Genomic DNA, 26,930 nt, shown 5'->3' with positions numbered 1-26,930 from the left:
CGCCCGAGATCGTAAACGTGCTTATCTTGTGTGACAGCAACCTTGCTGCTGTCCATGACATCTAAAAGTAATCTGATGACACAGCGGGTATTTCTTATCTTTCTTTTCACTGAAATCGCCACTATCGCAAGATTTGGCCGGTTGATACTGCTCTGCCAAAGCCAACTGCACGGAGCCGGGATCGGCGCGGAAGTCCGTGAATTGGCTCGAGTTCTGTCTGGTTTATTACCAACCTGATACCGAAGCGATCTTTGTTCGCGCGGTGTAGTGATTTCGACGACCAAAACTTTTTTCATCAGTGTGACCAATATGCCGTCGGTAAGAGTAACAATGTCGTCTCGAGCAATGCGTGGCCAAAGAATGTAATCGTAAAGGTCATAAGTTGAGTCTTAGCTTATGCATCCTGCGGCGCAAGGGCAGCTGTGAAGGAAAACAAGAATTTCCAACCGGGCGTCTGAAAATAGAAGATACATCTCTCCCAGAGGCAGGAACATCGAAGGCCTGCCAGCTGGTGTCTGGCATGGAGAAGGCACCGCTTGCGGTTCCCATGCATGCATTCCAGAACGAATTCAGAGAATAGCGTCACTTGGAGCTCCTGAAGCTTTCGCTGGCAGGGAAAGCACCGTCACCCGCACCGGCAGCGCACGAGCGGAGCGAGGCGGCGCGGAGCGCCAGGCGGACCTCCAGCTCTGACCAGGAGCGCAGCCAGCTGGCTGAGGCCGACCAAACCAGCGGCGGGACCGGACCACCAGTCGGACGAGACCTGCGCCGGAAGAACGGCCTCTGTCGAGATGAGAGCAGCGCCAGCAGCCAGCCGGCCGGCAGAAGTGGCGCGTCGTGGCCGGCGCATCGATCGCCTCCTGACGTCAGTGGTCGGTGGCTGCATTCCTGCCGGCGGCCGCGGGTGGCGCCGACCGCACTCCGCCCTGGGGCTCGCCGGCCGCCGCACCGTCGCCACAGGTCACGCCAGGTCACGGCGCCGCTCGAGCTGTGCCGCCGCCGCCGCCCAGTGGTCCCGTCCGCCTCCCGTGTGCACGCGTGAATGCTGCGCACCAGCCGCGCACTTGAGCACAGTAGCACGCGCTCTGTATGCATGCGCGCACAGGCTTGTTGGCGTGCTACATGCACTCGTGGGGGAAATGAGCTGTTCACTGTACACGTGCCTGCAGCGTGAAGGGCTAAAGCTTGACACTTGAGAGGTTATGTTGATTGTTGTTCCTTGAGGCGTCTTGTGTCGCACTTCGAGTGCAACAGAGCTGGAAGAATATTTCCCATAATGGACGCGGCAACATGAGGTAAATAATATAATTTGTCACGTGTGGCCCATAATGAAATATTTTGTTAAATCTTTGCCGGTTGCTTGTTACAAGATAACAGATAAGCACATCATGGCTCGTGAACAACGACTGGGCTTTCGCAATGTTTTTGCTGTGCTCTCCCTGGGCGAGATTAAAGTGTCGGGAGCTCTGGACTTGGTACTTTAAATTGAACCGTAACGTGTTCTAATATCACATTGAGTCAAATCGTCTTGAATTTGATTCCCTAGAAGGATGCCATTTTTTTTTTGAGAGAATCGCTCCGTTTATTGATTTCAATATCTTTTAACTCTGTCAAATCTCGGGTCCTGGTATGTTTTGAGGTAGCGCCTATGCATTCGCAAGGCATACGTTGTATCGCCGTCAAGCTTCAGGTCGCCTTCAGGCATGTTTGTTTCGGTTCAGCTGCACCTCCCATCACATTCAGTGACATGCGAATTGCAATGGCTCATGATATCACAATAGAGTTATTTTACTTTGTCTAATTCTTTTTAAAGTGTCGACAATAACCGAACGTAACTTGCCCCTACAGTGGCTGTTGCCATAATCATGTGCATCCGAAACGAGCGCGCTAATGCCCGCTCCACATCACCAAGGTCCGGCCACGCGCTGCTAATTAGCCGGCAGGTCTCACCTCCATTGAGGAGGCACTTGTTTTCCGCCACACACTTGGCATGCGCGCGGGCGTTCCGTATTGCTTCTGTCATTGTCGGTCGTGCTCGCCCCTCGCATCAATAGTGCATTGAGATCAGGCTTGACTGCACACATGGCTCGGGCCACTTGCGTGTCGTTACCGGGCGTTCATCATTGATTGCGCCGTGTCGTTACCGGGCGTTCACCGTTGATTGCGCCGTGCGAGGGCATTTGACCAGCCGGAAAACAGCCCCACTGACCTAGCCCTCGGTGGCTAAGTGTTTAGCTAGAGGGCCAATACAGAGGTCACTAGACACAGCACGGAGGCTTGGCTCGGTACAGGAATGTTGCTGGATACAGGCACTAGTGATGATGGGAGTGATGGAGGCGGCTAAATATATCAACTCGCCAAAACGTTAACACAGATTGGCGTAGAAGAGCAAAAAGCTGCCCCATGAAGCCACCGTTCATTGCATTATACCTATATCGAGCATGTCATTCACGCCACGAATTAGCTGTGACCGAGGCTCTGTCCTATAAAGAGAATCATGCCCGGAATATTTAAGGATCCGTAGGCCTCGCGCCACATGCAACTCGCCGAAGCACTTGCTATGCATGCATTCATCATGCATGAACATCTGCACATTCGATTTGTCAATTTATGTACTTCCACGGCCCCTAGGGAGTCTGCTTTTCCACAGTGCTGCTCCCCATCGTCATAAAGCAACAGGCGCAACGTGCGTGCCCACTGGGTTAGATCCCAAGATATCGGTGGCTAAGTGGCCCAGCGCCCGCACCCCGCACCGTGCACGCACCGCTGCCGAGCGGCGGGACCACGGGCGCTGACGGCGGCGCCGGGCCGCGGCCAGGTCTCCTCCAGATTCGTCGCCTCGGAGCCGCACAGACGCCCAATGTCGGAGCTGCACCCGGAGAGCGGCAGCCGGCCGGGCTCGGCCAGCGCTGCTCGGGATGGCGCCACCAACGGGGTACGCGCCGCGGCCGGCCCGCCGATGGTCCCGCTCGTGTCGGAGAGTTGCTTCGCCGGTTTCGGTCCAGACGCTCGTTATCGCGGCTCCGCCGTCGAGCGCCGGTGAATCGGGGTCTCTTTGTTCTAGATCGATGCGTCCGGTTCGACGCGCTCCGTCGACTCGGCCGACGGCGCAGGACGGGCGGCAGGGCTGCCGCTTGGCGGCTTCCAGGTGCCGCCGCTGCCGACGGCTGATTCGCAGGGCTCGCTGGATGCCGAGCGGCTGGTCGGCAAGGTGTTCAGCTCGGTGCAGCAGCAGCTGCTGACTTGCGACGTCGCCGTCGGCGACGACGCGCCGGCCGACCCGCTGGCGCTGGCGGAGGCCAGCGCTGGCACCGTCGACACGGTGTCGGGCGCTGTCGGCGCCACGGCGCTCCACGACGACGGCGACAGCGGGGCGCACGGACACGCCTCCGACGATGACGACGTGGTAGTGTCGCCGGCACCGGCGCCGCGGCCCGACAGCGCGACGGCCGCCGAGATCGCCGACGAGTCGCGGCCTGAGTCGGTGCTGTCGGCCAAGTCGTCGCGGCCGCCGTCGGTCAAGTCGAGCGTGTCGTCGCGACCGCCGTCGGCGCGCTCGGCGGTGGCCGCCTCACCGACGCCGTCGTCGGCGCGCGGCTCGCGCGCCTCGTCGGCCCGGGCCGGCTCGGCGGCGGGGCCGGACGGCGCGGTCGAGTCGCACCGCTCGGTCAGCCCGGAGGTGCCCGAAGACCACTCGTCTCCGGAGGATGCTGATAAGGACAGCGACGCGGCCTCGGTCGCGGCGGCGTCCCCATCGAGGCCCGAGGAGGCGGCGGCGTCTTCGCGACCGTCCACGGCGGCCAGTGGTCGCAAGGCCTCCGAGGCAGGCTCCGAGCACAGGCCAGACTCGTCGGCGTCGGTGGCGGAGACGGGCGGCCAGCCTGCGGCCGCCTCCGCCGCCGGCAGCGCAGCGCCCTCGCCGTCACCGGACCCGGCCGCCCGCGTCTCTCCGGCGCTCTCGTCCTCGCCCAACAAGGCGGCGTCCCCCGCGCCCAGCAGGGGCTCGTCCGTTGCCGCTCGCGACCGAACACCCTCTCCCGACTCGGCCAAGGGTCCCTCGCCATCGCCGTCCCCCGCTCCCACTAAGGAGGCGCCGTCCCGCGCGTCCTCCGCACAGTCCGCCGCGAAGCCGTCACCGTCGCCATCCCCGGCGCCGAACGGCAGCCGAACCCGACGCCTGCTTCGGGCCGGCCGGTGTCGCCGTCGCCGTCGCCTCGTCCGATGAAGGAGAAGAGCCGCACGCCGACGCCGGCGTCTGACAACGAACGCGCTTCCTCGGCCGCTCAAGCGAAGGAGGCATCCCGCACTCCGACGCCCGCCGCAGCGAAGGAGAGCTCGCGCTTGCCGTCGCCGGCTCCCGCGACGGAAGCGGCTCGCACGCCGACGCCGGCGTCGGCCAAGGCTCCCTCGCCGGCGCTCTCGTCGACTCCAGCCGGGGAAACGAGCCATCGGGCGTCTCCAGACGCCAGCCAAGAGGTGCCCGCCCCGACCACCGACACCACAGACCCATCGCCTGCGCCGTCCCCCTCTGGAGTTTCCGAACCGGCTCCGGAATCGGCCGAGACTGCAGCCTCAAACACCGCGGCCGAGGCTGCTGAGGCGGGCGCGGAGGCCGTCGATGAAGCGGAAGAAACGGGAGCTAAGGCAACTGACGAAACAGCAGAAGCCGGGGCTGAAACCACTGCTGAAACAGCAGCAACGGGACCTGAGGCAGCTGAAGAAACACAAACGGGCACGGAAGCGGAGCCGGAGTCGGAGTCTAAGCCGAAGCCGGAGCCGGAGCGGGAGCGGGAGCCGGAGCCAGAGCCGGAGCTGGAGCCGGAGCCGGCACCGGCACCGGAGCAAGAGCCAGAGCCAGAGCCTGAGCCGGCGCCGGGGTCGGAACAAGGGCCGGAGCCGGAGCCGGAGTCAGAACCGGGGCAGGTCGAGACGGGCGCGTCTGAGGCAGCGCTGGCGGCGGCGCCGATCGCGGTAGCCGCAGCGACGGCGGCGGCGGCGGCGGCGGCGGCGGCTACCGGATCCGACCCCCCGCCAGCAGAGGAGCCGGCGGCGCAAGGTACCACCGCGCCCGCCGAAGAGCGCACGGGCAGATCGGCGGACCGGAGGAGAGCCTCGCCCAGGAAGCGGCCCGCCGCCGGCGCCGGCGGCGGACCCGTCATACGTATGACGCGCGCCCAGGCCCTGCTGCTGGAGAAGAAGAAGCAAGAGGAGGCAGACTTCAAGAAAAAGGAGATACGGGGCCGGTCGCTCTCGCGGAAACGAAGAGGTGGGGGAGTTCTGGGGAAATGTTGCTGAACATGAACAGCTTAAGTTTTACCCGGCCCATGCTTTCGAAAAGCCATACAATCGTCCCCGAATAGGCAATGCTTAATCTATCGCGGAACAGAATGTTTCCTCAATAACTTAATTCATGCCTCCGTGGGTAACACAAGCGCAGGATGTTTGGTGATAATGGTTTTAAGCTCCATGAAGGCTATAATTAGCCTAGCCGGTGCGAGATTTGCGACGTCTATGACTTTGTACAATTACGCAAGTTGAACTGCGACATATTTTATCGAAGCTGTTCATGAAAGATCAAGGTTAGGCTGGATCTTTCTTCACATATGTCTTTTGCGCACGCCGGTCTTCCTCCTATTTTTACCAGCAACCAATACGACCGCGTTTCTATGGCATCACATGTTACACGTTCGGGTACCCTCCCAGATAGCCATAAAAATAATGATACGAATTAAGTTTCTCCTTAGATGCCCGCGAGCACTTAAGCACATAGCTGCGTGAAGTTGCGGGACCAAGTGAATTGTGTCAGTTGTTGGACGACATGGCTACAGTAAGTAGGTGTCGGTATTTCACGTTGGTTCCGGTATTTAAAAAAACTTTAAAATGATTAACATTGCGTCGTCTTTTCTGAGGGCCCGCTAGATGGTGATTTACGACATTCGTGAAGGATTCCTCTTCACATCAATGAAGAGGGCTCACGGTCTACTGATAAGACAGAGGGAAACGTCTGCTGATTTTCCTGTTCATATTAGAGTTATCTGTTACTCTATACGAGAAAACAGCCAACAAACATCAAGATGACCGATGTTGCTCTGCCAACCGTTGTAACTCCGAGTCTGAGTTAACACAGCACTGCTGCTCGTTTTCTTCGTGGCTGTGGCCATTCATTTTTGGATGCTGGGCTGCCTTCCGAGACCTAACGAAGGAGGAAAAACACACTTTGTTGCATTTTTGTTCGGTATATCGGCACAATACTGATAAACATAACTACGATAATGCTAAGATGAACTAAAACTAACTAAAACATGAGGGTACCGGAATAAGGAAGCATGGGACGCCAAATTTGGCGGGCTAAATGGACTGCTTTATATATATATATATATATATATATATATATATATATATATATAACAGACAGCTGCACATTTTATATTCTTTAGCACGATAAGTTCGAAAGTACTTGTGCAAATACAGGTGTTTGACCTAATGACATGCGAAGATATATATATATATATATACATATATATATATATATACATATATATATATATAAATATAGATATATATACAGTATATATATATATATATATACATATATATATACATATATATATATATAAATATAGATATATATACAGTATATATATATATATATATATATATATATATATATATATATATATATATATATATATATATATATATATATATGCATGCTTTTTTATCGCCGTTTCATCCTGTTTTATGCGACACATGTAGTGCAGGCAGTGCGGAAATAACCGCCTTTGGATCGTGTGCCTTGTTAAATGGACACGAGTTGAAATTTCTGAACATCAAATGCAGCTCGTTATGGGTGCATTCGTACATTTATTTCGCACACGATTCAAGCTGTAATTTCATGTTGCTTGGTTACTATCGGTTTCCTTGATTAAGCCGCAACAATTTCAGGATTATGCAGATCGCTTCTCGGAAGCTGGAGGTTTCGTCAGTGATGCCGCATTGAAAACGAGTCATTGAAGCTTTGTAGGCAGGGCTGCTCAGCAGTTTTCGGTTTTCACGCCGCACTGGTTGTTCGGAAACCTCAGTGCTTATCTCTGCGATAAAAATCTATCTGAATCTGACCGTTTTGCTCTGGTTTCAGACGCTGATCGGGACTCGGGTGTGGACGAAGGAAAGGTAAGTGAGCTGCTTACGTACATATGATGCGGCGACGCTTTGCCTTTTCTTGCTGCTCTCACCTTTTGCTTTTATGAACGCTTTAACTACAGATTCCGAGTTATTCGTATTCCGGGGACGTTAAAAGGAAAGTGAAAGAGCGCGCCCTATCTCGAATTTCAGGTACTTTATGATGGTCATGTTTGAGAATGCAAGGGACTTGAATGTGTTTCCCTTCTGATATTGAAATGCGGTCTTGTGCATTTATGTGAGCTGCACAGAAGTCATAGGATCACAGGAACTGCGTCATTGCTCATTAAATTCACTAAATTAGTAATTATTAGCGTGTAGAAGGAAAAATAATCGATATAAAACATTATTAGACACTTCAGACCAGATATCTTGACTTCATCATTGTGTCAAGAGCTATGTGTCACACATATCCGACCACCTAACGCTCTACAGTAAATCTGATATGTAAAATATAACAACTGTTTTATCACACGTTAAATGTTCTACGTGAGATACCTGTGTTGGTGTCTTATAGACGGACAGCATTAGGTCAGCTAACTCTACTTAAGATACCACCGTGTGTAGAAAGCACGTGATGGCATCACTGCACACGTGGTGGCATCACTGCACACGTGGTGGCATCACTGCACACGTGGTGGTATCACTACACACGTGGTGGTATCACTGCACACGTGGTGGCATCACTACACACGTGGTGGTATCACTACACACGTGGTGGCATCACTGCACACGTGGTGGCATCACTGCACACGTGGTGGCATCACTACACACGTGGTGACATCACTGCACACGTGGTGGTATCACTGCACAATATGAAATGTTATTCCGTGCTGATGAAGCTCCCCCCGAAAAATAATATTCATTGAACTTTAACCACCTTGATCTACCTGTTTCTGGCACTAACGATTTTTGTTTTGAAGAACAGGTGTAGAACCTTTAACTTATTACTCACTGACCCAATCACCCAAAAATCAGCATGCTTTTAAATGCGCAGAAATAGACGCAACACGACCATGGTGGTCGACGCGCCCTTTAACCCCAATCAGCAATACAAACATGTGTAGAAGACTTTGACATCTCATGATACATATTTTTGTGACATCATTTTTGCGGGTGCTTTGCTCTCATTGGAAATATGGTGTTAACAGACAGCTGCACATTTTATATTCTTTAGCACGATAAGTTAGAAAGTACTTGTGCAAATACAGGTGTTTGACCTAATGACATGCGAGTGTGTACATTTAATACCATTTTGGCGCGATCCAAATGGTTTGTTCAGTAGCTTTTCAACATTACTTAATAAATACAATTGCGATGCTGTCTTTCGGAGCACTTGGCAGCTCTGAAGGCCTCCTAGTATAATGCTTATGACGGCACTGGCAATATGTTAATAGTTTTGATCAGGATACAAAAATTTCAGATGACATGACGGGAAGGAGCAAAACGTGAACCAAAATACTGTTGTGTTTATATTACTGGAAACTTGGATTTTGCTTTAGATATTTTCTTGACCTGTTACCCAGCTTATTAACATATTATTTGGCCCAATGCATGTACCTTGCATCTATTGTGGCAGATAATACACTCATAAAACGCAGGCTTGCGAAGCCTTTCAACCAAGCTCCATTAATCTGACTGATTGGCGCACCAGCAGCTATACTGCATACCCAAGGATAGCTTTTCATTACAAAATACGAGCACATGAGTCTGAAACGTGCGTAATTGTACGTTCAAATGCCAAGGGCGTAGATTCATTTCATGTATAATCCGATTTCCAAAGATTGCTGGTTGTTTGCTACATTCTTCTGGTTTTACAGGATGTCGACCAATCAGTTTCCCCTCAGAAGAGCCGCTCTCCGACCAAACGCGTCCAGCCGGCCACATCTCAAGAGAAGCAAAAAAGTAAGTGACTCATTTAGTGGCATTTGTACGGTGACGATATATATATATATATATATATATATATATATATATATATATATATGCATATATATATATATATTAAATCGCTACATCGACTAGGCCACTTTAAACACAAACATGCTGTGCACCCGCCAGCTCACGGATCCCGACTCTCTCCAGGTCGTACGGTCCTCCACTCATCGGGCCACAAGGCCCCGACTCTCTCCAGGTCGTGTGGTCCCCCACTCAACGGGCCATAAGGTCATGACCCTCTCCAGATCGTGTGGTCACCCACTCACCGGACCATAAGGTCACGACTCACTCCAGGTCGTGTGGTCACCCACTCACCGGGCCATAAGATACCGACTCACTCCAGGTCGTGTGGTCACCCACTCACCGGGCCATAAGGTACCGACTTTCTCCAGGTCGTGTGGTTCCCTACTCGCAGGGCCATGAGGTCCCGACTCTCTCCAGGTCGTGTGGTCCCCACTCAACAGGCCATAACGTCCCGATACCCACCAAACCGTAGGATCCGTTGTGTAAAAATCGTCATGGTGATAATCGTGTAGATCAAATACGATTATATTAATCGCATTTGAAATACGGTTGCACATTATATGCCCGTTACGCCATAAACAAGTTTGAACCGCTATACAATGCTCGTACGGCAAGCGCGCTGGATTTTCAGTAATGCGTTCTGGGCTACAAACAAGCTATTTGTGACAATAATGATGTGAGATGCATGGCTATGAGCAATATTTACTGCTATCTTGGGAGCACAAAGGCTGTTTTGCTCGAAAAATGAAAACAATTAGCAATGATATATTTCAAGACAGTGGCCCAACCATGTCATATTGTAAGTTCTCATCCGACAATAATCGGCCTACAATGCAAAGGAAACTGTAGGTTAAAGGAAGGTATGAGGCAATCGTGGTGCCATTCCATGAAAGCACTCAGTTGAATATTTTCATAATCGATCTTAATGATTGCTTACGCTCTTCGTTTAACCAATAGCTCCTAGTACATTGATGGCTGGCATATTTTGACCTACATGCTCGCAGTACCAAAGACCATGAGCTACATAAGCTGCGAAAATAGTAAAGCAGCACATACAAGAAATTATCCATTTAATCTAACTGGCGTCAGCACTCATTCAACAAACGATCAAATAACAGTTTGATGCCCACATTATAGGTAAGCGACGTATCGCGATACATTTATGATGCGAATGCATCGTTGATATATTAACTCCAAATCGCCGTCAGCAAAGTAAGTACTTACATAGGTACCTCACAAATATAGCAGAGTAACGGTTATCAAAGTAGTCAGTATATCAAGACAGATCATCAAATCTGTCTCAGTCAAATGACAGCGCTCAATCAAAATGCACACGTGAGTGGCTTTGTTTTCAATGTTTTTAGTTTAGTACGCGGACTTATGTGACGCACGAGGCCAAATCATTATCAATATGCTGTGGTTTATTTTTGGGCCTTCTTTTTGGCGTACAAATTATCCATTATCTATCGGATAAATTGTTTATCTGTAAAGGAAACGGATGGCTCTTTCGCCATCCAGCCATACTCCCCAAGCAGCACCAGAGGTGGTAAATCGGGTCTCTTCGAATGACCTTCAGAAGAACGTTCAGAACGAAAGTTCGAAGTCTAGCTCAGGTCAGGCACTTTACTCCATTCCAAGAACCAATCTGGAAAGGCCGGCATCTGCTGGCAGCAATGTGCCGCTACCTGGAACTTACTACCTAAAAGCGAACGATGCGCGTGGCAAACATATGATACAGTATGTGTACGCGAACTTGAGAGACCCAAACGACTTATCACTACCGTTGCATGTTAGGGAGAAATACAAAGAGATAGAAAAGGAGAGGTCGCGAGGATTTCAACCGCCGGGTGGTTGTCGTGGAGTAAGTCCTAACAGGCAACATTCTGGAGGATCTCAAAACAATTCAGCGATCAAGCCAACCAGACCAGCGAGTGCCAACTGTGAGAGAAGAGTTGCTCATAGTCAGGGAACTGCGCTGCATGCACAGTACCATCTGAAGCCGAATAAGCCTGATGCCGAAATTTCTAGGGGATTGACCACCGTGAAAGCCAACCAGAAAGCAAACACCACACAGATTCAGCAAACGCGAAGCAGCAATGCTGTCACATCGCCGAAGCGAGGATCCAGGTCTCGCAGTAAGACGGCATCTCCACGGCGTCGGAGGCCTTTCTCTATAGCGGCAGACAGCAGCGACACCGATCCCATAGAAAACCAGCGCAGTGTTGAATCGATTGCTCGCAGCCCACCACGTATGGCCCGCGGCAGGAATGTTCGCCGACAGCAGTATCTGGCTACGAAGTTCAAACTAGCCGCCAAAAACTCCAAGCACACGCAAACATTCGTTGCTGCTAGTGGTTTAAGCGTGGAGGAGTCATCGGGATCGGCAACTACTGTGATCTCCAGACACCACTCAACGACTCAGACGGACGCCTTGGGCAAGAAGGCCGCCGAAACTACCAGCAGTCAGCCGGACTGTCAGACGTCCACCAGTTCTGCGCCACACGCATCCGATCCGGTCTCCGAGGACCAACCCGCCGTCGATGCAGATAAACCTCCGATTTCCCCACAAAGCGCTGTCAAGCCAGAACAGAAGACAGCGGTACCAGTCCAGAAAACTCCGGAGAACATGGAGTGGAAGAAGGCCAAAGTGCGCCTCAGGTCGACCCCCGGAAGCCCGTCGCCGCCGCCGCCAGAGAGCCGGCATCGCGTGCGGTCGGCCGACCGTGTTCGGTCCGTCCCCATTGAAAAGCCCTCGTGCCTGACTGGAGCTCGGGCCACCTCTGGGCAGAACGCGCTGACTACTCAGCACAGCTCTGCCGGGCGGTTAGGCTCTCCAGTGTCCGAGAAAAGGTTTGCTTCGTCTGCCACGCAAATTGACGAAAATCCTACCAAGAGTACCGGCGTTCAGGTCAAGATTAAAAAACGCTCCTCCTCGCACCATCACTCGCGGAATCAGAGACGGTCACCGTCCCAGAAAAGTATAAATTCCAAGATGTCTCTACCTGATGACACCAAACCGAAAGATGAAAAGAAGAGAACGAAGAAAAAGAAAAAGAAAGTGAGGAAAAGTCGAGAACCGTCCGTTCGCAGTCTCCGCAGCTTGCACAGCTATCCAAGTGATGTGTCCACGGGAATCTTGAAGCACGTGAAACTAATGCCTGCATCACCGGCTGCCTCCCGAAGCGGAAGCAGGAGAGCTGCGTCAGCTGCTGCCATGGTTAAGACCAAGAAGAAAAAGTCAAAAAAGAAAAAGAAGACAAAGCAGACTTCAAGTAAGATTGCCAGATTTTTAAGGCAGTTGAGTAGAGATAAGGAAGCCATCCAAGTCATCAATAAAATGGCGTCCGCACATAAGAAGAAGGCTTCTAAATGACTGTACACACATTCCAAAAAGCTGCCCCTGCTTAGTCCCTTAAGTATCACCCTCAGCAATTAATAAAATAATAGTTCGATGTACACGTCATAGATATGCAACGCTCCGCGATTAATTCGCAAGGTGTAATTGCATGCGCATTTTTTGCGCATGACGATAAACTGCCGGCAATAAAATCGTTGGCGTGAGTCTGTCGATTTCTCGGTATTCAGACAGGGTTGCGAACGGGTTAAGAAAGCAAATATCTTGCCAGCACAATTTTTCACAAGAACGTCACCATAAGCTTTGCTGATCTTTCATCCGTTGCATTTCGTCACAACCTCGTTCCTTTGCTCATCCAGAAAAGTAAAGCTGTATGCACTACGCTGATGTTGTTTTGGCATAGAGCACTTTCAGAATGAACTCCTCTCTTAGCGTGCTCAGTTTAACCTGGCAAATATATGAAAGTTGTTTTGATGTGTTTTTACCCAGAAACCTCGAAAAAGGAGGCAACTGTTCAGCAAGCGATGGAAATTGTTGGCACCCGGTAGTGCATTCAAATGTTGCAAGTTTGATGTCTTGCGACCTCATACTTTTTATTTAAATGTTTGAATCGGTGAGGAGGACGAGCAATGGTGGCGCAAGTGCAACGCTCATGAGCTTTCAGTCGTATCTCTGGCAGTTGAAGGCGTCTCTGAAAAAGATCAAGTGCACTGTTAAGTGAAATTCAGTATCGAGCTCAGCTGTATGGGGTCAAATCCATTGCTGTTGTGGAAAATCGTATTCTTTCTTCGCAGTTTATGCCGCGTCAACATATCAATATTTAAGTTTGGTCGATACGTCGACGTGCCAGTATGGAAATTGAACACGATGCCTCGTAGATCACGATTGTTTTGGTATTTTGTGAATCCGCTTTGGGAGTTATGCACGCAGATGAACTACCTGAAGCCTATGTCACGTGTTGGATTAGAAGAAAAGGTTATGAATTTCATGTTAATCCCAGAAATACCGAACAGCAACTCCCTGTCAATGTAGTAGGGCATGGAAATCCGTAATATTTTGGAACAATTTAAAATTCCTTGTCAATTGCTAATGTAAAACAATTTTATTGCACCTATCGTTGATTTGTTGGCCATGAAAAGCCCTCATATCCGTCCCGTTGTGTATCGAACTTTGTCCGGGACGATAGCTTACGGTCCACCACCCCGCGTTCCGGACCTGGGGACATCCAGCTATGACTATGCAGACAATTTGTGCAGCGTGAACAGAGAAAGTAAGCCAATGCTAGCTGAGTTTTCTGATGACATAATGGCCATGTATATGCTTTCGGCGCTTGATATCACAGATTGAATTGTCCGTGTGAGTCCGCATTGAAAAAATGTATAGGTTATTTCCCCAGGTATTTTCGTTTAACACCTTGAAATATTTGAGCGAATGGTATATGCGTAGGCATGGCCCCCAGATCAAATACTGAAGTTAAATGGACTTACTTCATCTCCAATTTGTAGTTGATCACGAAGCTGAGGACTGGGGTCCTAGCTTAACGTTGAGCGCCGCAGCACACTCAAGCTGTATAGATAACTTGTGTCGCCCGTGGGACGTGTGTTACTGTACTTTCGGTACGTTTCAGAAGTACCCATGAACAAGGTGCAAGTGGGGACAGCTGCTTCGCCGAACATAAAGAACGTCAAATCTCGCATCGGGTCTCTGGCAAATTCAAGCTACAAACCCGGTGGAGGGAACATCAAAATCGAAAGCCACAAAATCGACGTGAGCAAGGCCTCGACAAAAATCCAGGCGAAGTCTAGCTACAAACCCGGTGGTGGCACCAAAAAGGTAAACATTAAAGAGGCAAACAATTATAATTGTAAATCAGATAGACCCATAAAGTCTAATTACAAAACCGGTAGCGGCACTACAAAGATAAAATTTAAGCGGTGAATGATTATAGCTGTGCATCGGATAGACGCAGATTCTCGGTCACCCAACATCATGTGAGAAAACTAGCCGCATAATAGTGATGATTTGATCTAAGTTTGGGTGCGTTTCATGATGAGGATCCTGTGTTCTGGTGATGCCAATATCAGTTCGCTTTATGGACTAGCTGCCATAGGTGTGAGGGACGAGGCTAAAAGGGGAGGGAGGGGGTGGGGACACGGAGCCCATGCCCTCCCCGCGTTAACGAATGGGTTTATACTAAATGCTGAGAATTTCGCGGGAATTCAGCCCAAAGTCAGAGGAGATCGGAGACAACTTTACATTTTTCCTTTTCCGTAAGGGACGTCCGGGTACACGCATATAGGTGTGCTTCGGATTTATTAACAGTTTTAAAATAGTCCAGCTGCTTAGTGTGCCTCGGGTGGACAGTTGTTCGGTACGGCTGGACGTGCGCGCTGCAAAGGGCCTGGGACCCCGACGATCCCGCCACATGACCCTCCGAGCTTCCCACTTTATTATGTCCCCAGCGTGATAACGAGCAGCCACCCTTGCTCCGGACCCTCCCCTTCGCTTCCACCTCACTGGCAGTCAAGCACGCGTGTGACCAACGCACTGTACTTGCAGATCGAGTCAAGGAAGCTGGAGTGGAAGTCGGAGTCGAAGGTCGGCTCCATGGGCAACACGAACTACAAGCCGGGCGGCGGCAATGTCAAGGTCAGCAACCAGAAGCTGGAGTTCAAGGAGCGCGCTGCACCCAAGGTCGGCTCGCGGGACAACATGCAGCACAAACCGGGCGGCGGCGATGTCAAGGTACGCCCTGACGGTGGCAGCGCCACCTGGCTGCCTCCGAGCTGCAGGCAGCGTCACTTGCTCAAACGGTGGCGGCTGGCAGTGCCACCTGGCCGTGCCGAGGTGGCGTCCACTGGGCACAGAGGTCGCTAGGGGTCACGCTCGGACAGCGGGGTGCACCGGTATTGGCTGGAGAATGCCACGGAATGTCTGGGATGTTTTCACGCACGGCACTGGTGCACTGGTGTAAAGTATTCTGAAAATTTGCCCGTTCTCATTCTACACCTGCCCCAACGTGTCACATTAAGTGTCTGTTTTACACTGATCAGCCGTAAAATCATAAGACATTCAAGCATGATGTGGTTGATGTGCCAACGTTCAACAAAACATGCTATGTATGCTGTGTGCATGAAGCTTGTACCACGTTGAAAGTTGTGACCGCTGAAAAGAACGCCTGCTCAGCTGATATATGCTCTCAGTGTCACCACCACGAGCTGTTTACCCACTTTGGTCGTCACGTTACCACCAGAATAGCGGGTATGGCATGTGCTTCGTTTGTGATGCGTTCAACGTCCAACGGTATCGCCACACAGAGACGGGCATTCGTTTTCTGCAGCACCTCACAACACGGCACGCGGTCATTTATTTGTGTGCTGCGTGCAGAACATGACGTCACGGTGTATGGTCATGCTATATTTGGATGTGTTTGGGCTGCGAGGAGCACCTCGCGAGAGAAGCATGCGGCGACTGCACCGGCTGCACTGCACTCATGCCCTGCGGGCCGCCGCCCTTTCAGGTTGAATCCATCAAAATTGACATGTCCGCGGTGGGCAGTAGAATTGGCTCGCTGGATAACGTGAAACACAAGCCGCAAGGTGGCGACAAGAAAATCTTCAACGACACTGAGTACATTCGCCAGATTAGCTCTGGCTCTGGCGAGGGCCGTAGCAGGCGCAAGTCTCAGGCCAGCTCGATAGATGACGCCACGGAACCGGTGAGGGGTTGAGCCCGGCTCTGACGGTGAGTATTCCTTTACAGGTGGATTTCGGCTTACTAACATAGCGCCTTACAAGCCTGCAGGCCCTGGTGAACAGCTGGCCGCTACTAACATCAGCACCTCAAGTCTCTGTCTGTAGTGTTTAGAGCCGTCGGTCCTTTTGGATTGTACATTCAAGGCACATCCATATGTTCAGGTGGTTGGAGGGCAAGCTAATAGCAATCTTGACTGAACGTGATTTCTGTACTCTTTTCTTTAGCTCCGCATGCTTCTACAGTCTTTGCTGCCCCCTTACCTGACTGACGAAGTATGCCATGTTCTCAGACGCGATGCCAATTACCGACAGCACGTGAGAATGCGACAGGACGTGGCCTTTATTTTTGGGGTGGCATACGCACCACGTATGCAAATTTGGGCCGTCATTCTTAGCTCATTTATAGAGGGTGCATGAAACCCGGTGTGGAACTGCAGCACAAACAGGGTTGTGTTGGCAGCCTTCAACAAATTCAACATGTGTGTGTGTGTGTGCGTAGGTGCTTTGGGACACGCGTCACACGTGACCGATGTCTTTATCGACGAACATTCATGCACACAGCGCAGATGAACAGCTCAGTTTCCGACCCGCAGCGCATAACTCCTCGTCAGAAAATGCGCAGCGCCGACACATGGAGAACCACTTCCTTCCATTCCTGTTTCTGAGGCACCTGCGCATCGACGCTGGTGGTGGGCGTCGTGGGTTGAGGGGGAGCGGGAGGGGGCCGCTCCTCGCCGGTTGCATTTATCCTAACGCCAAGCTAAAGTTGTGACCATATGATAGCCTACTCGAAAAAGGAGCACGGTGGCTGGATCTGAAGCTTCCTCGGTATCTTTCAAAGGCGTTGCTAACTTGTGGCCCTCGCACCCGTTCCTGTAGGTGATCTGCATTGAGCCCCAAGTGCCCCGGTTTGAGAACGTCGAGTTTCTGGCCATGGCGTGCATGGCGAACGTGGTCCACTCCTCGCCCGCCTCCTACCTCGTGCTGCTCTTCAAAACGCTGCACTATCTGCGCTGGTTCCTGCCCATGGTGTACTAGGTGACCTGCCTGCCGCTAGCCAGTCCCAGCTGTGCCGCCTGTGCCAGCCGGCATATCTCGACCCGTGCGGCACACATACGTACTCCCGGTCAATGGACCTGCCACACGCTCAGTGACGGTGATTTTCTGGCCATGATGGCAATTTCTGATGGAAAATAGCACGAGTAGTTTCTGTCGTATGCTTTTCATGTTCTTAGTATGTAAGCAAAATATCAATTGCACTGTTGTCACATTTCGACTCAAAATTTTAAACCCACGCGCGCACATGATGTCGTGAAGAGGACATGGACGACAAAGCGCATGGGCGTTTTATATTTTGTGATATTTTAAAGCCCCCGTTATTGCTATTGTTACCTGCCCATCACCGACGATTTGTTCCACATCTATCTAATTTTCCTTACCTCACATTATGCAAGTAGAAAAATCAATATTCATCGCAGTCGACGGAGAGCTCGTCTTTACATCATGATTGGGATGACTGGCAAACTTGGTGCTGTCTTGGTTGTCGCCTGCTTATGGCTTCGAATGGTTGTATTATGATTGGTGCCCGATGACTGTTTCAGAGCACGGGTCCGTCTTCGCCAACAAAATCTCCCAACAAATCTCCAGCAAAGTCTCCGTCTTCACCCGCGCAGCCAGATAACCCGAAATCTCCCGAAGCTGATACCAAGCCACCGCAGCCTGAAGACTCGTCCCAATCTGCGGAGGCCACATCCCCGGCGGAGGAGACCAAGTCCCCAGAATCCGACGCCAAGTCTCCGAACCCTGAGGCCAAGTCCCCAGAATCCGAGGGCAAGTCCCCAGATTCCGGGGCCAAGTCCCCAGATGCGGAGGCCAAGTCGCCCGCTCTCGAGGCCTAGATGTGCTGCCGCGCGCGTTCCGTCAGTCCGCGGCTCCCCACGCACCGGCTACCGGCGCGGCTCGCTTGCACGCACCTGCCCGGCTTCGCTGCGCGGAGGAGGGGGAAGGGGGGGGGGACGTTCGGTCGACGTCCGGCGGGCACCTCCGGCCCCGGCGCCAGCCGAGCTCGCCGTCGTTCGCTGTGTTCGTGTGCGTGCGCGTGGGTGTGCAGGTGTAGGCTGCGCTGGCTGGCTGACTCGCTCGCCGCGCTCGGGCGGCTCGCGAGGCGTCGCTCGCTCCCGTCGGCCCTCCGATGGGTGGCTGGAGCGCCAGCGAGGTGGCGCCGAGTGTCGGGCCGGGCCGGCACGCCGGCTCGGGCTGTGACGTTCCCCGCCGGTCGCGGTCGGCCAGTGATACCGCCGCCGCCGGAGACTCGCGCTTCTGGTCTTGTTTTAGTCTTTAGATGTGGAGGCCGGTTGCCGCTGCCAGGCTGGAAATGAGAATGCGATGCGCGTATGGGTGGCTCTCGAAGGAACGGCTTGGAAGGATGGCGGCTGTTGCTGCATGCCGTTTATATTGGATACTTCTCTTAAGCTTTCCATTGAACACATGCTGCCGTTTAAATGCAGACTATATTGCATGCCGCGTAAAATTTTAGACTAATATTGTAGAAGGCCGCTATTCTGTTAAATGTTCCAGCACTGCGTAGTTTATTTTCGAATGTCTGTTTACGACGTTTACTGGAAACTCAGCAGTTTTTTGGAAGGCTAAATATGAACATATTTGGCAGGCCGGATGGCTAGCTGCGGCTTTCAACGCCTCGGTGCTCGTTGTTCTGTTCACCTCTGGTGGTGTAGCACTGAATAAAATGACACGTTATTGTGCACTTGCATTTTACCCGCTGATGCGTCCGACGTTGACCATGGAAGACTTTTCGAAAGGAAGACCGAATCACACAATATTCGGTCTGCTAGGGCATTTGATTATCAATGATCTAAAAGCGTCAGTCAAGATGTATGTTTGATTCCAACGGACACGTCTGGCATCAGGAGCGTAGCTTTGCAAAATGAGTTGATGGGTGAGGGTGGGGGGGGGGGGGGGGGGGGGGGGGGGTAGCTGGGCGATGAAAAATGACGCAACCTACCCACAAAATGCGCCAAAAAAGGTTCTTCCCCAAATTTGGCCCACTTTCTGTGTCAAGTTGGGGGAGTGGGGGGGGGGGGGGGGGGGGGCTGCAGCCCAAAGCTGAATAGGAAACTTATCCCCGTATTTCAATATACGTATGTGACTAAAGTCAAGCGACCAGCAGCTCGGTCGTCCCGCTGATTTGGTTTCTGCGACGAGGTGGTGTTCGCGAGCAGGCGTCGGTGATGATGTCAGGGCAATCACTGTGCCGGCCCACACATACCGCCAGGCCCCGGACCGGGTGTCGAATCGGAATGCAACGAATCTAGTCATGCCCCCAAACAGAACCGGTCTCCTGCTTTATTGCCACTAAACGCCCCAGCCCGGGGTCTGGGCCTCTGATTGCGGAGCTCAGTCTGCGAGCGCTGGCATTACGAGAACATCAGGCACTAATTTGCCGTATTGCTGCAGCGGCCGCTGCCGCTGCCGCCTCGGGCGATTAGCGGCAACGTGGGAGATCAGTGCTGCTTATTGGAGGGAAAGGCCGTGAACCAGCATTTCTGCTGCCGTTGCCCCCATGTCCGTCGGCACTCGGACGATATTTTGAGGGGAGAAGGTAGGCGATATGACACCATACTGCCGCCGGCATCGCATCCGTGAAACCGGCCGTTATCACTACGCCTATTTTGGGGGAGAAGGTAGACGATATAACACCATATTGCCGCCGGCATCGCATCCATGAAACCGGCCGTTATCACTCAGCTTTTTTAATGATGTCGATGGTTCATGGTGACATACGCGGGGATTTGGTTAAACGCAAGTCTAAACGCGTTGTCCACTTTGCTGTTGACACGATGCGCATGCGTGACTATCCACTAGCAATGCCTTAAAATGGTTTTCATAAGGCATAAAACGGTGTAAAATGGCTCAGCTAAAATACATGCTATGAAATTGTTCGACTCCTGGCATCTTCTGACCCGTGTTAATCATCCAAAACAGTTGCAAAAATGACATAAGATGCAAATTTGGTACAGCACAATGCCATGCATGTACATGATATGGAAACATGAATGATCGTCCTTGCCACGGATCTCCATATCATCAAGTCCTCAATGCGTTAATTGATCTCATTCCCGCCGCACGCCATCCTAACTCCTTTCTTCCGACTTGTCTGCACAAAATTCCAACAGTCAAACAGAAAATGTTCTCATTTCTATGACCCAGGTGCCATGTCATCGAGTACGGCAATGCGGCGTAGTGCACTCATAGTCAACATCGGCCAACTTATCAGGCCGCCCTGCGATGTGGATATGGTACAGTCAGCTCACAGTCGGCTGTGCGGTCAGCCAACAGTCGACTGCACGTTCAGCCCACGATCGGCTGTACAATCAGCCCACAGTCGACTCTACAGCCAGCCCACAGCCGGCTGTACAGTCAGCCAACTGTCGACCGCACAGACAGCTCACAATCGCCAACGCAGTGGGCTCACAGTTGGATGTACCGTTAAGTAACGGTCGTGCGTACCGTCGACCCGCGGTCGCGGACAGTACCGCGAGCTCAAAGGCGGGCTCAGCTCACAGTCGAGTGTACTGTAGGCCGCCCCCGTCCAGGGTAATTAAATCGCCGCCGCTGCCGCGCCGCTCCTCGTCTCGCCTGGCGCGGCCGTGCTCCGACGGCTCGCTGCCCAGCCGGCGCCGGCCGAGCCCGGCCGAGCCGCGCCGCGCCGCCTCGCGCAGCGCGCCGACCACCGTGCCGTGCCGCGCCTCGTCCGGCGCCGTCTGCGAGGCGCGCAGCAGCAGGCGCGCGTCCATGTCCTGCGCCATGTGCACCTGGTCTCGCGCGCTCAGCACGGGGTTGGGCAGCTGCGCGTCCTGCGTGACGTGACGGCGGTAGCTGAAGCGACGCTGCGCGGGCGGCGCCAGCGCCGGGCTGCCGCTGGCCGCGTCCGACACGGACAGCGAGGAGCTGGCGGTCAGCCGCTGGCTGCTCTGGCCCATGTTGGTCACGTCGTTGTAGTTCTGCATGGCGTCCATCATGACCAGCCTGCTGAACGTCTCCATGATCTTGGGATCGCGCGCGCGGTTGTGGTGTCCGCGCGTCAAGCACGGGAGCAGGTACTGGTGGTTGAACTGTTTGAAACGGTGGCGCACGTTGTACGTCAAGGGGTGGCCGACGATGTTCTCGACGCCAGCCTTCAGGTGGTCCAGCGTCCGCTCGTGGATTCGCTCGTTCATTGTTAGCTTCCGCTTGTTCGCGCGCTCGACACCCAGCCGCTTCACCAGAGGCTTGATGGTCATGCCCTGCACGAACACGGTGAAGTACACGACGGAGATGGTGGTGGTGAGGAACATCTGCTGTTCCTTCACCAAGTGCGGATCGATGAGCATGACGAGGGCGAAGGCGACGGCCCCGCGCAGGCCGCCGTACGCCATCACGAACACGTCAACGGCGGCGATCGGACGCAGACGCAAACGGTTGGCAAAGGCGGTCAACACGACTACACTTATCGAACGGAAGACAACACAGAAGAGGATGGTGGCCAGTACAAAGGCCAGGTTCCAGTCGTGGTGGTTATGCACGGTGGCCACTCCCAGCAACATGAAGATTGCCGTTTCCGAGCAAGAGGCCAGCATCTTCATCATGTACTTGATCGTAGTGTGCGACTTAGTGGATACGTTCGTAATGACATAGTTCTTCATCGTCAGACCGCAGAAAGTGATGGACAGAATGCCGGAAAGATGGAAGATCTCGGCGTTCAGGTACGCCAAGAACGGCATGGTGAACACAAAGATGGGCTCCATTACACGAGCCTTGTCCGTGAAGCGAGTGAGGAAGGCGGTAACAAAACCCCACACCACCCCGATGAACGTGCCGCCTACAGCCGCCGAGGCGAACTTGACGAACCCCTTGCCGATGTCCGTCATCCGGAAGGCGCTGTGACCGAGAATCATGTACTCCTCGAACATATGGTACAGGCCGACCGTGACGGCGTCGTTCAGCAGGCTCTCGCCGAACACGACGATGTATAGCACATCATTCACCTGGATCTCCTCGAACACAGCGAGCACGGCCACCGGGTCCACGGCAGAGATGAGCGCCGAAAACAGCAGGATGTCCAGCAGCGACGTCTCCACGCCGTACACACCCGTCATGCCCACCAGGTACAGGCCGCCGGCGATCGCGAACGTGCTGAAGATAGTGCCGACCACGGCCATCAGCAGGATCGTGCCCAGGTTGTCGAAGAAGAGCCGATTGGGCATGAAGTAGCCAGCGTCGAGGATGATGGGCGGCAACATGTAGAGGAAGAACGTGTCCGGGTCCAAGTGATGCGAAGCCTCGATGTCGCCCAGGCACACGTACAGCAGTGCGCCGACCCCGATGCCGAGTCCGATGAGCAGGCACGACTCCGGCACCATCCGCGACATGTGAGGCACACTGTGAAACGCCATCTTAGCCAGGCCGGCGATCAGGATCCAGCAGCCGATCACGAACGGCGCCTGCACATGCTCAAAGTCCACCTTGCCCACCTCGAAGTAGCGCACGTGTGTGTAGTGCCGATTCGGGTCGTACGGACCGAACAGCGGGTCGTGGTACTCGAGCGTGGCGTTGGGCGGCGGCGGCGGCGGCGGCGGCGGCCCGCCGGCCACCGCTCCGCCACCCGTGCCGTTGCCGTTCGCCGCTCGCTCGGCGGGGTCGGCCGGCGGCGCGGCGTCCACCAGCACCAGCGGCACCAGCAGCAGGAGCGCGTGCGACCACCGGCGACGCGCGGACATGGCTGCCGACCGCCGCCGCCGACGAGGGCGCCCCCTGACGGCCTGGCGACGGTGGCGCCGCTCGGCCGCCGGATGTCGGCGGCGACCGCTGGCGGATGCGCCTCATTCCCGCCCAATGCTGCCCAGAATCGCGACGTAATGGTACTCAATGCGAGCGCGCTCGGCGCGGGCGGACGCCGCCGGCTCATTTTCGCGGGTCCGTGCGCCTTGGCGGGGCACTGAACCCCACTTCCGAGAGCGGCACCAAGGAGGTCTGAAGCGGCAGAGGCCTTCTCGGGAGCTAGCTGTCCGCCAGTGCGAGGAAACACGACCCTTCGTTTGTCGAGTTCATGGCTGTTGCTAAGGCCGGGATACAAAGGGCTATTTACCTGCCCTCTCCGCTCGAAGTGAGGCGAATGATGACGAATGCAACATATCTGTCTTTGAACTATGCAGGCCGCGTTCCAAAAACGTTATACCATTGTGCAACGGGCTTAAGCGCATTTAGTTGGCTGTCATTTTGACCAACAAGGGCCACTAGTAAAATTAAATCTATTGCCTTAACTCTCAAACAAGTATGCTTCAAATCGTGCACTATTACGTACAATCCGTCATTGTTATCTCGGGTGCATGCCAAAAATATCACGGCAACCTTTTGATCCGATGCTGAACATCCCAGCTCGATGACGTCTTTCGTGGACTTAGCACAGGCATACTAAGGTAGCAACGGCATGCAGCTGGAACATCACGGATTGCCACAAACTTTTCGTTTACCACGCTGGGACCGTTTCGAGCAAAACATACAGATGTTTGTATATATATATATATGTATATATATATACATATATATATATATATATATATATATATATGCTTATATATATATATATATATATATATATATATATATATATATGTTCCAGACATATTGACGTTTTTTACTGTGGTAGTCTGATAGGACCTGCAGTGATCTATTGCTTGAATGTAAGAAACACATGTACCCGACCACCTTTTCCCTGACGCTAAGGCATCTAAGCATTTCTTACAGTGTATTCAGGTTTCTTCTTTTGCGTATGTGTTGGGGTGAATCGTTGTCAAATTGAGTTTTAGCGTCAGCAAAGAATTAAAAAAACAACGCACATTTTCTTGTCAAACAAATCAAAGGGCAAACCCAGGAATCATTTGATCCAAAAATGAAGAAGAAAGCATTTGGTGAGTGAAGCATAACTATTTCTTACTAAAAAGTATGGGCAGTCAACAAACTTATTTTCACACTCAGTCACCTTGCTACCTACGCTTTTTGTTTGGAATAGATTCAACAGGTTTTCGGCCTAGAAAAGTTGCATGCGGGACTGGACGTTGTAAGCAGCGCAATACCAGGCGTACCGAACTCCTCCCTGTGGCCTGCTTACGTGCTATCCAAACAAGCGTTTTATTCGTTTCGAAGCTGCACTGATTACGTGCTGTTGTGCGTCACGCTCCGATGGCCACGCAGCGCGAATATTTCTTTTTCCGCTTGCGTGTCAACAGACGCAGCGCGCTTCACGAACTTGGCGATCACACGCGATCACGCGCTTGGCGACCACAGCCGATCATATAACCCGCCCAACGAGAACAAGCGTATACGGAGCAGGGTCGTTACACTCGCACGCATCCCAATGCGTACAAACAGTATACTGCACGCACTGCCTATGTCCGTCCGCCGGTCAGAGACCCAGACCTGCTGCGGCTCTGACAAACAGGAAGCTCTCGTTGTCGGGTTTATTGGCACGTCCTTGACCCCGTCATCCTGTGAACCACATTTGGCGCTAGGTGGGCTCATTGGGATCACCACCATGAGCTGCCGAAGGCTGTGGTCTCCCACCCACATACAACGCAGGTCTCATCAGACTGATTTGCGCGTTGTGGGACCTTCAGGCGCCATGTTTACACATGCACACTTCTACGAAGATGCTCACCGAATCGGGATTACTTGTACGTGTACGCGCCGCGTATATGAGGGGGCACGTGAATGCCAGGAGTAATAATAAAAACGGCGAGTCACAGGAGTCGTGTCCACAGAGTCCGACACACGCATGATATAGGGTCATCGATTTACGCAGAGCTTGATGGGCGCACGCGCCTTCATTGCGTGCAGGAAAACACAGGCAACAGCGCTGCCTGCTCCCGCGCCACAGTCCGCTCTGAGTCAGCGGGCGCTGCCGAGGTAGCCCAGCGCGCAGCGGGGCCGATCGGCGCCGTCTGCTGCACGGTGCCGGCCGCGGACGAGCGTCCCTGCGCTGCTGGCGGACGTGCCGCGGCCAGCGCCACGGGGCCGAGGCGGCGCTGAGGAGTGTCCGGGAGGCAGGCCGGTGTAAGCCGACCCGGCGCCGGCACGTGACGAGCTGCTGGCACGAGGAGGGCAGAGGTGGGACGGGGAGGGCGGACGCGGGCACTGCCGAGTCGCCGGCGCCGCTCTGTGCACCCGAGGCGGCATGGAGACAGGCGGCGCCACTTTGGTGATGCTGCTTTATTAACGTACGTGCTTTGCATCGAAGTTTCGGGCGAACATGCTTGCTGTCAAAGCGGTCAGGCTTCAGGCAGCGTTGATAGCTTTAGTGCTATTTCAATGAATATGTGATTATCGTGCTATTATAAATCACAACAACACATGTAATATTAGCAAACTGTTTGAACAGTAAGATGCACATTTGAACACATCATAACAATCATGATGATACATTTCAATAAATATGTGATCATGTTATTATGTATCACATAACATGTCACAATAATAACATACACATAATACTAGCAAACTGAGCACTGAGATGCACATATGAATGCATCATTCAAACATTTAGCTCAATCGACGTTTGGCACATGTATTTATACCGTGAAAGATTCAGTGAAATTATATAACGTTTAAATCAAGCTGGAAATTCAGTCAAGTCCTGAGCCGTGTAGCCAACTGCCAAAGGTGCGTGCAGCTGCCACAGCCCTCTCCCACAACCGATCCAGGGAACATGTCCCTATCTGACGCCCGGAGCTGCCTGATGCTGACAGTGCTCACTGCCATGAGCTCCAGGCCGCATCGCAGGCACTGTTTGGTACCGGGACAGCTGAGAGGCAATAAGAAGGCGAATCGAGACCACGGGTTAAGGCTCAGCGAGGCGCAATATCCGGCACCCCGTCAGGTGTTAAGCCTGGCAGGCGGCCGTGCCATGCACGGTAGCCAATGAAATTAGCTCACATTTGGTTCGGTGCGACCACCGCCAGATTGGGCAGCGTCACGTCGTCATGGGTTGGGCCGTGCTTGGGATCCATGCACGAACCAGCTGATTAGCGTCATCACACTAACGCTGCCAGAATGAAGGGAAGCGAGGGGAGCATGCGGGTAATCGCTAATCAGGCAGGGTTACCAAGCTGGACAATTAAGCACCACCATTACCGGAGAAGGGGACCAGGCACGTAACGCGGCTCGCGGACAAGAGAGGTGAATGACACTTCTCCCGAACAAAGGAGATGAATAACACTGCTCCCGGTCAAGAGAGGTGAATAACACCGCTCTCGAACAGGAGAGGCGAATAACGCTGCTCCCGGTCAAGAGAGGTGAATAACGCTGCTCCCGGTCAAGAGAGGTGAATAACGCTGCTCCCGGTCAAGAGAAGTGAATAACGCTGCTCCCGGTCAATAGAGGTGAATAACGCTGCTCCCGGTCAAGAGAGGTGAATGACGCCGCTCCAGGTCGAGAGCAGTGAATAACGTTGTTACCGGACAAGAGAGGTGAATGGCGCTGCTCCCGGTCAAGAGCGGCGAAGAACGCTGCTCCCGGTCAAGAGAGGTGAAAAACTTTGTTCCTAGACAGGAGAGGTGAATAACGCTGCTCCCGGTCAGGAGAGGTGAATAACGCTGCTCCCGGTCAGGAGAGGTGAATAACGC

The 26,930-nt window shown here is 53.0% G+C and overlaps 2 protein-coding genes across 3 annotated transcripts; one reads left to right on the top strand and one right to left on the bottom strand.

Annotated features, from left to right (window-relative positions):
• The first annotated feature begins 5,112 nt into the window (after window positions 1-5,112).
• Window positions 5,113-19,001, top strand: LOC119111928 (neurofilament heavy polypeptide). Of its 2 annotated transcripts, XM_037235806.1 has the most exons (7): window positions 5,113-5,266; window positions 7,139-7,173; window positions 9,003-9,087; window positions 14,127-14,332; window positions 15,059-15,244; window positions 16,020-16,217; window positions 17,856-19,001. In XM_037235806.1, the coding sequence occupies exons 1-7, from the start codon at window positions 5,164-5,166 to the stop codon at window positions 18,150-18,152; spliced, it is 1,110 nt and encodes a 369-aa protein (XP_037091701.1). In that variant the 5' UTR covers window positions 5,113-5,163; the 3' UTR covers window positions 18,153-19,001. The 2 variants fall into 2 exon arrangements, with proteins under 2 accessions (XP_037091701.1, XP_037091702.1); XM_037235807.1 differs by lacking the exons at window positions 5,113-5,266; window positions 7,139-7,173; window positions 9,003-9,087 and adding an exon at window positions 13,508-13,769.
• A 1,661-nt stretch (window positions 19,002-20,662) lies between these two features.
• Window positions 20,663-25,560, bottom strand: LOC119111061 (sodium/hydrogen exchanger 1). Its single transcript, XM_037234887.1, has 3 exons — window positions 25,531-25,560; window positions 21,049-22,850; window positions 20,663-20,699 (listed from the first exon to the last, which is right to left on the bottom strand). The coding sequence occupies exons 1-3, from the start codon at window positions 25,558-25,560 to the stop codon at window positions 20,663-20,665; spliced, it is 1,869 nt and encodes a 622-aa protein (XP_037090782.1).
• Window positions 25,561-26,930: the final 1,370 nt, after the last annotated feature.

Source organism: Pollicipes pollicipes, unplaced genomic scaffold (genome assembly GCF_011947565.3).
Source record: "Pollicipes pollicipes isolate AB1234 unplaced genomic scaffold, Ppol_2.1 Scaffold_7261;HRSCAF=8764_pilon_pilon_pilon, whole genome shotgun sequence".
NCBI classification, from domain to species: domain Eukaryota; kingdom Metazoa; phylum Arthropoda; class Thecostraca; order Pollicipedomorpha; family Pollicipedidae; genus Pollicipes; species Pollicipes pollicipes.
Note: the sequence above shows the minus strand (reverse complement) of the source record. Positions and strands in the feature narration are given on the sequence as shown.

Coding starts and splice junctions, on each gene's coding strand:
- LOC119111928 (XM_037235806.1), top strand. CDS start 5,164: ATGACGCGCGCCCAGGCCCTGCTGCTGGAGAAGAAGAAGCAAGAGGAG. Junction 7,174..9,002: donor CGGGTGTGGACGAAGGAAAG/GTAAGTGAGCTG, acceptor CTGGTTTTACAG/GATGTCGACCAATCAGTTTC. Junction 9,088..14,126: donor ATCTCAAGAGAAGCAAAAAA/GTAAGTGACTCA, acceptor GGTACGTTTCAG/AAGTACCCATGAACAAGGTG.
- LOC119111061 (XM_037234887.1), bottom strand. CDS start 25,560: ATGTTCGCCCGAAACTTCGATGCAAAGCAC. Junction 22,851..25,530: donor GAAACTTCGATGCAAAGCAC/GTACGTTAATAA, acceptor GCCACGCTCGAG/TACCACGACCCGCTGTTCGG. Junction 20,700..21,048: donor ATGGACGCGCGCCTGCTGCT/GCGCGCCTCGCA, acceptor TGCGGTCGACAG/TTGGCTGACTGTACAGCCGG.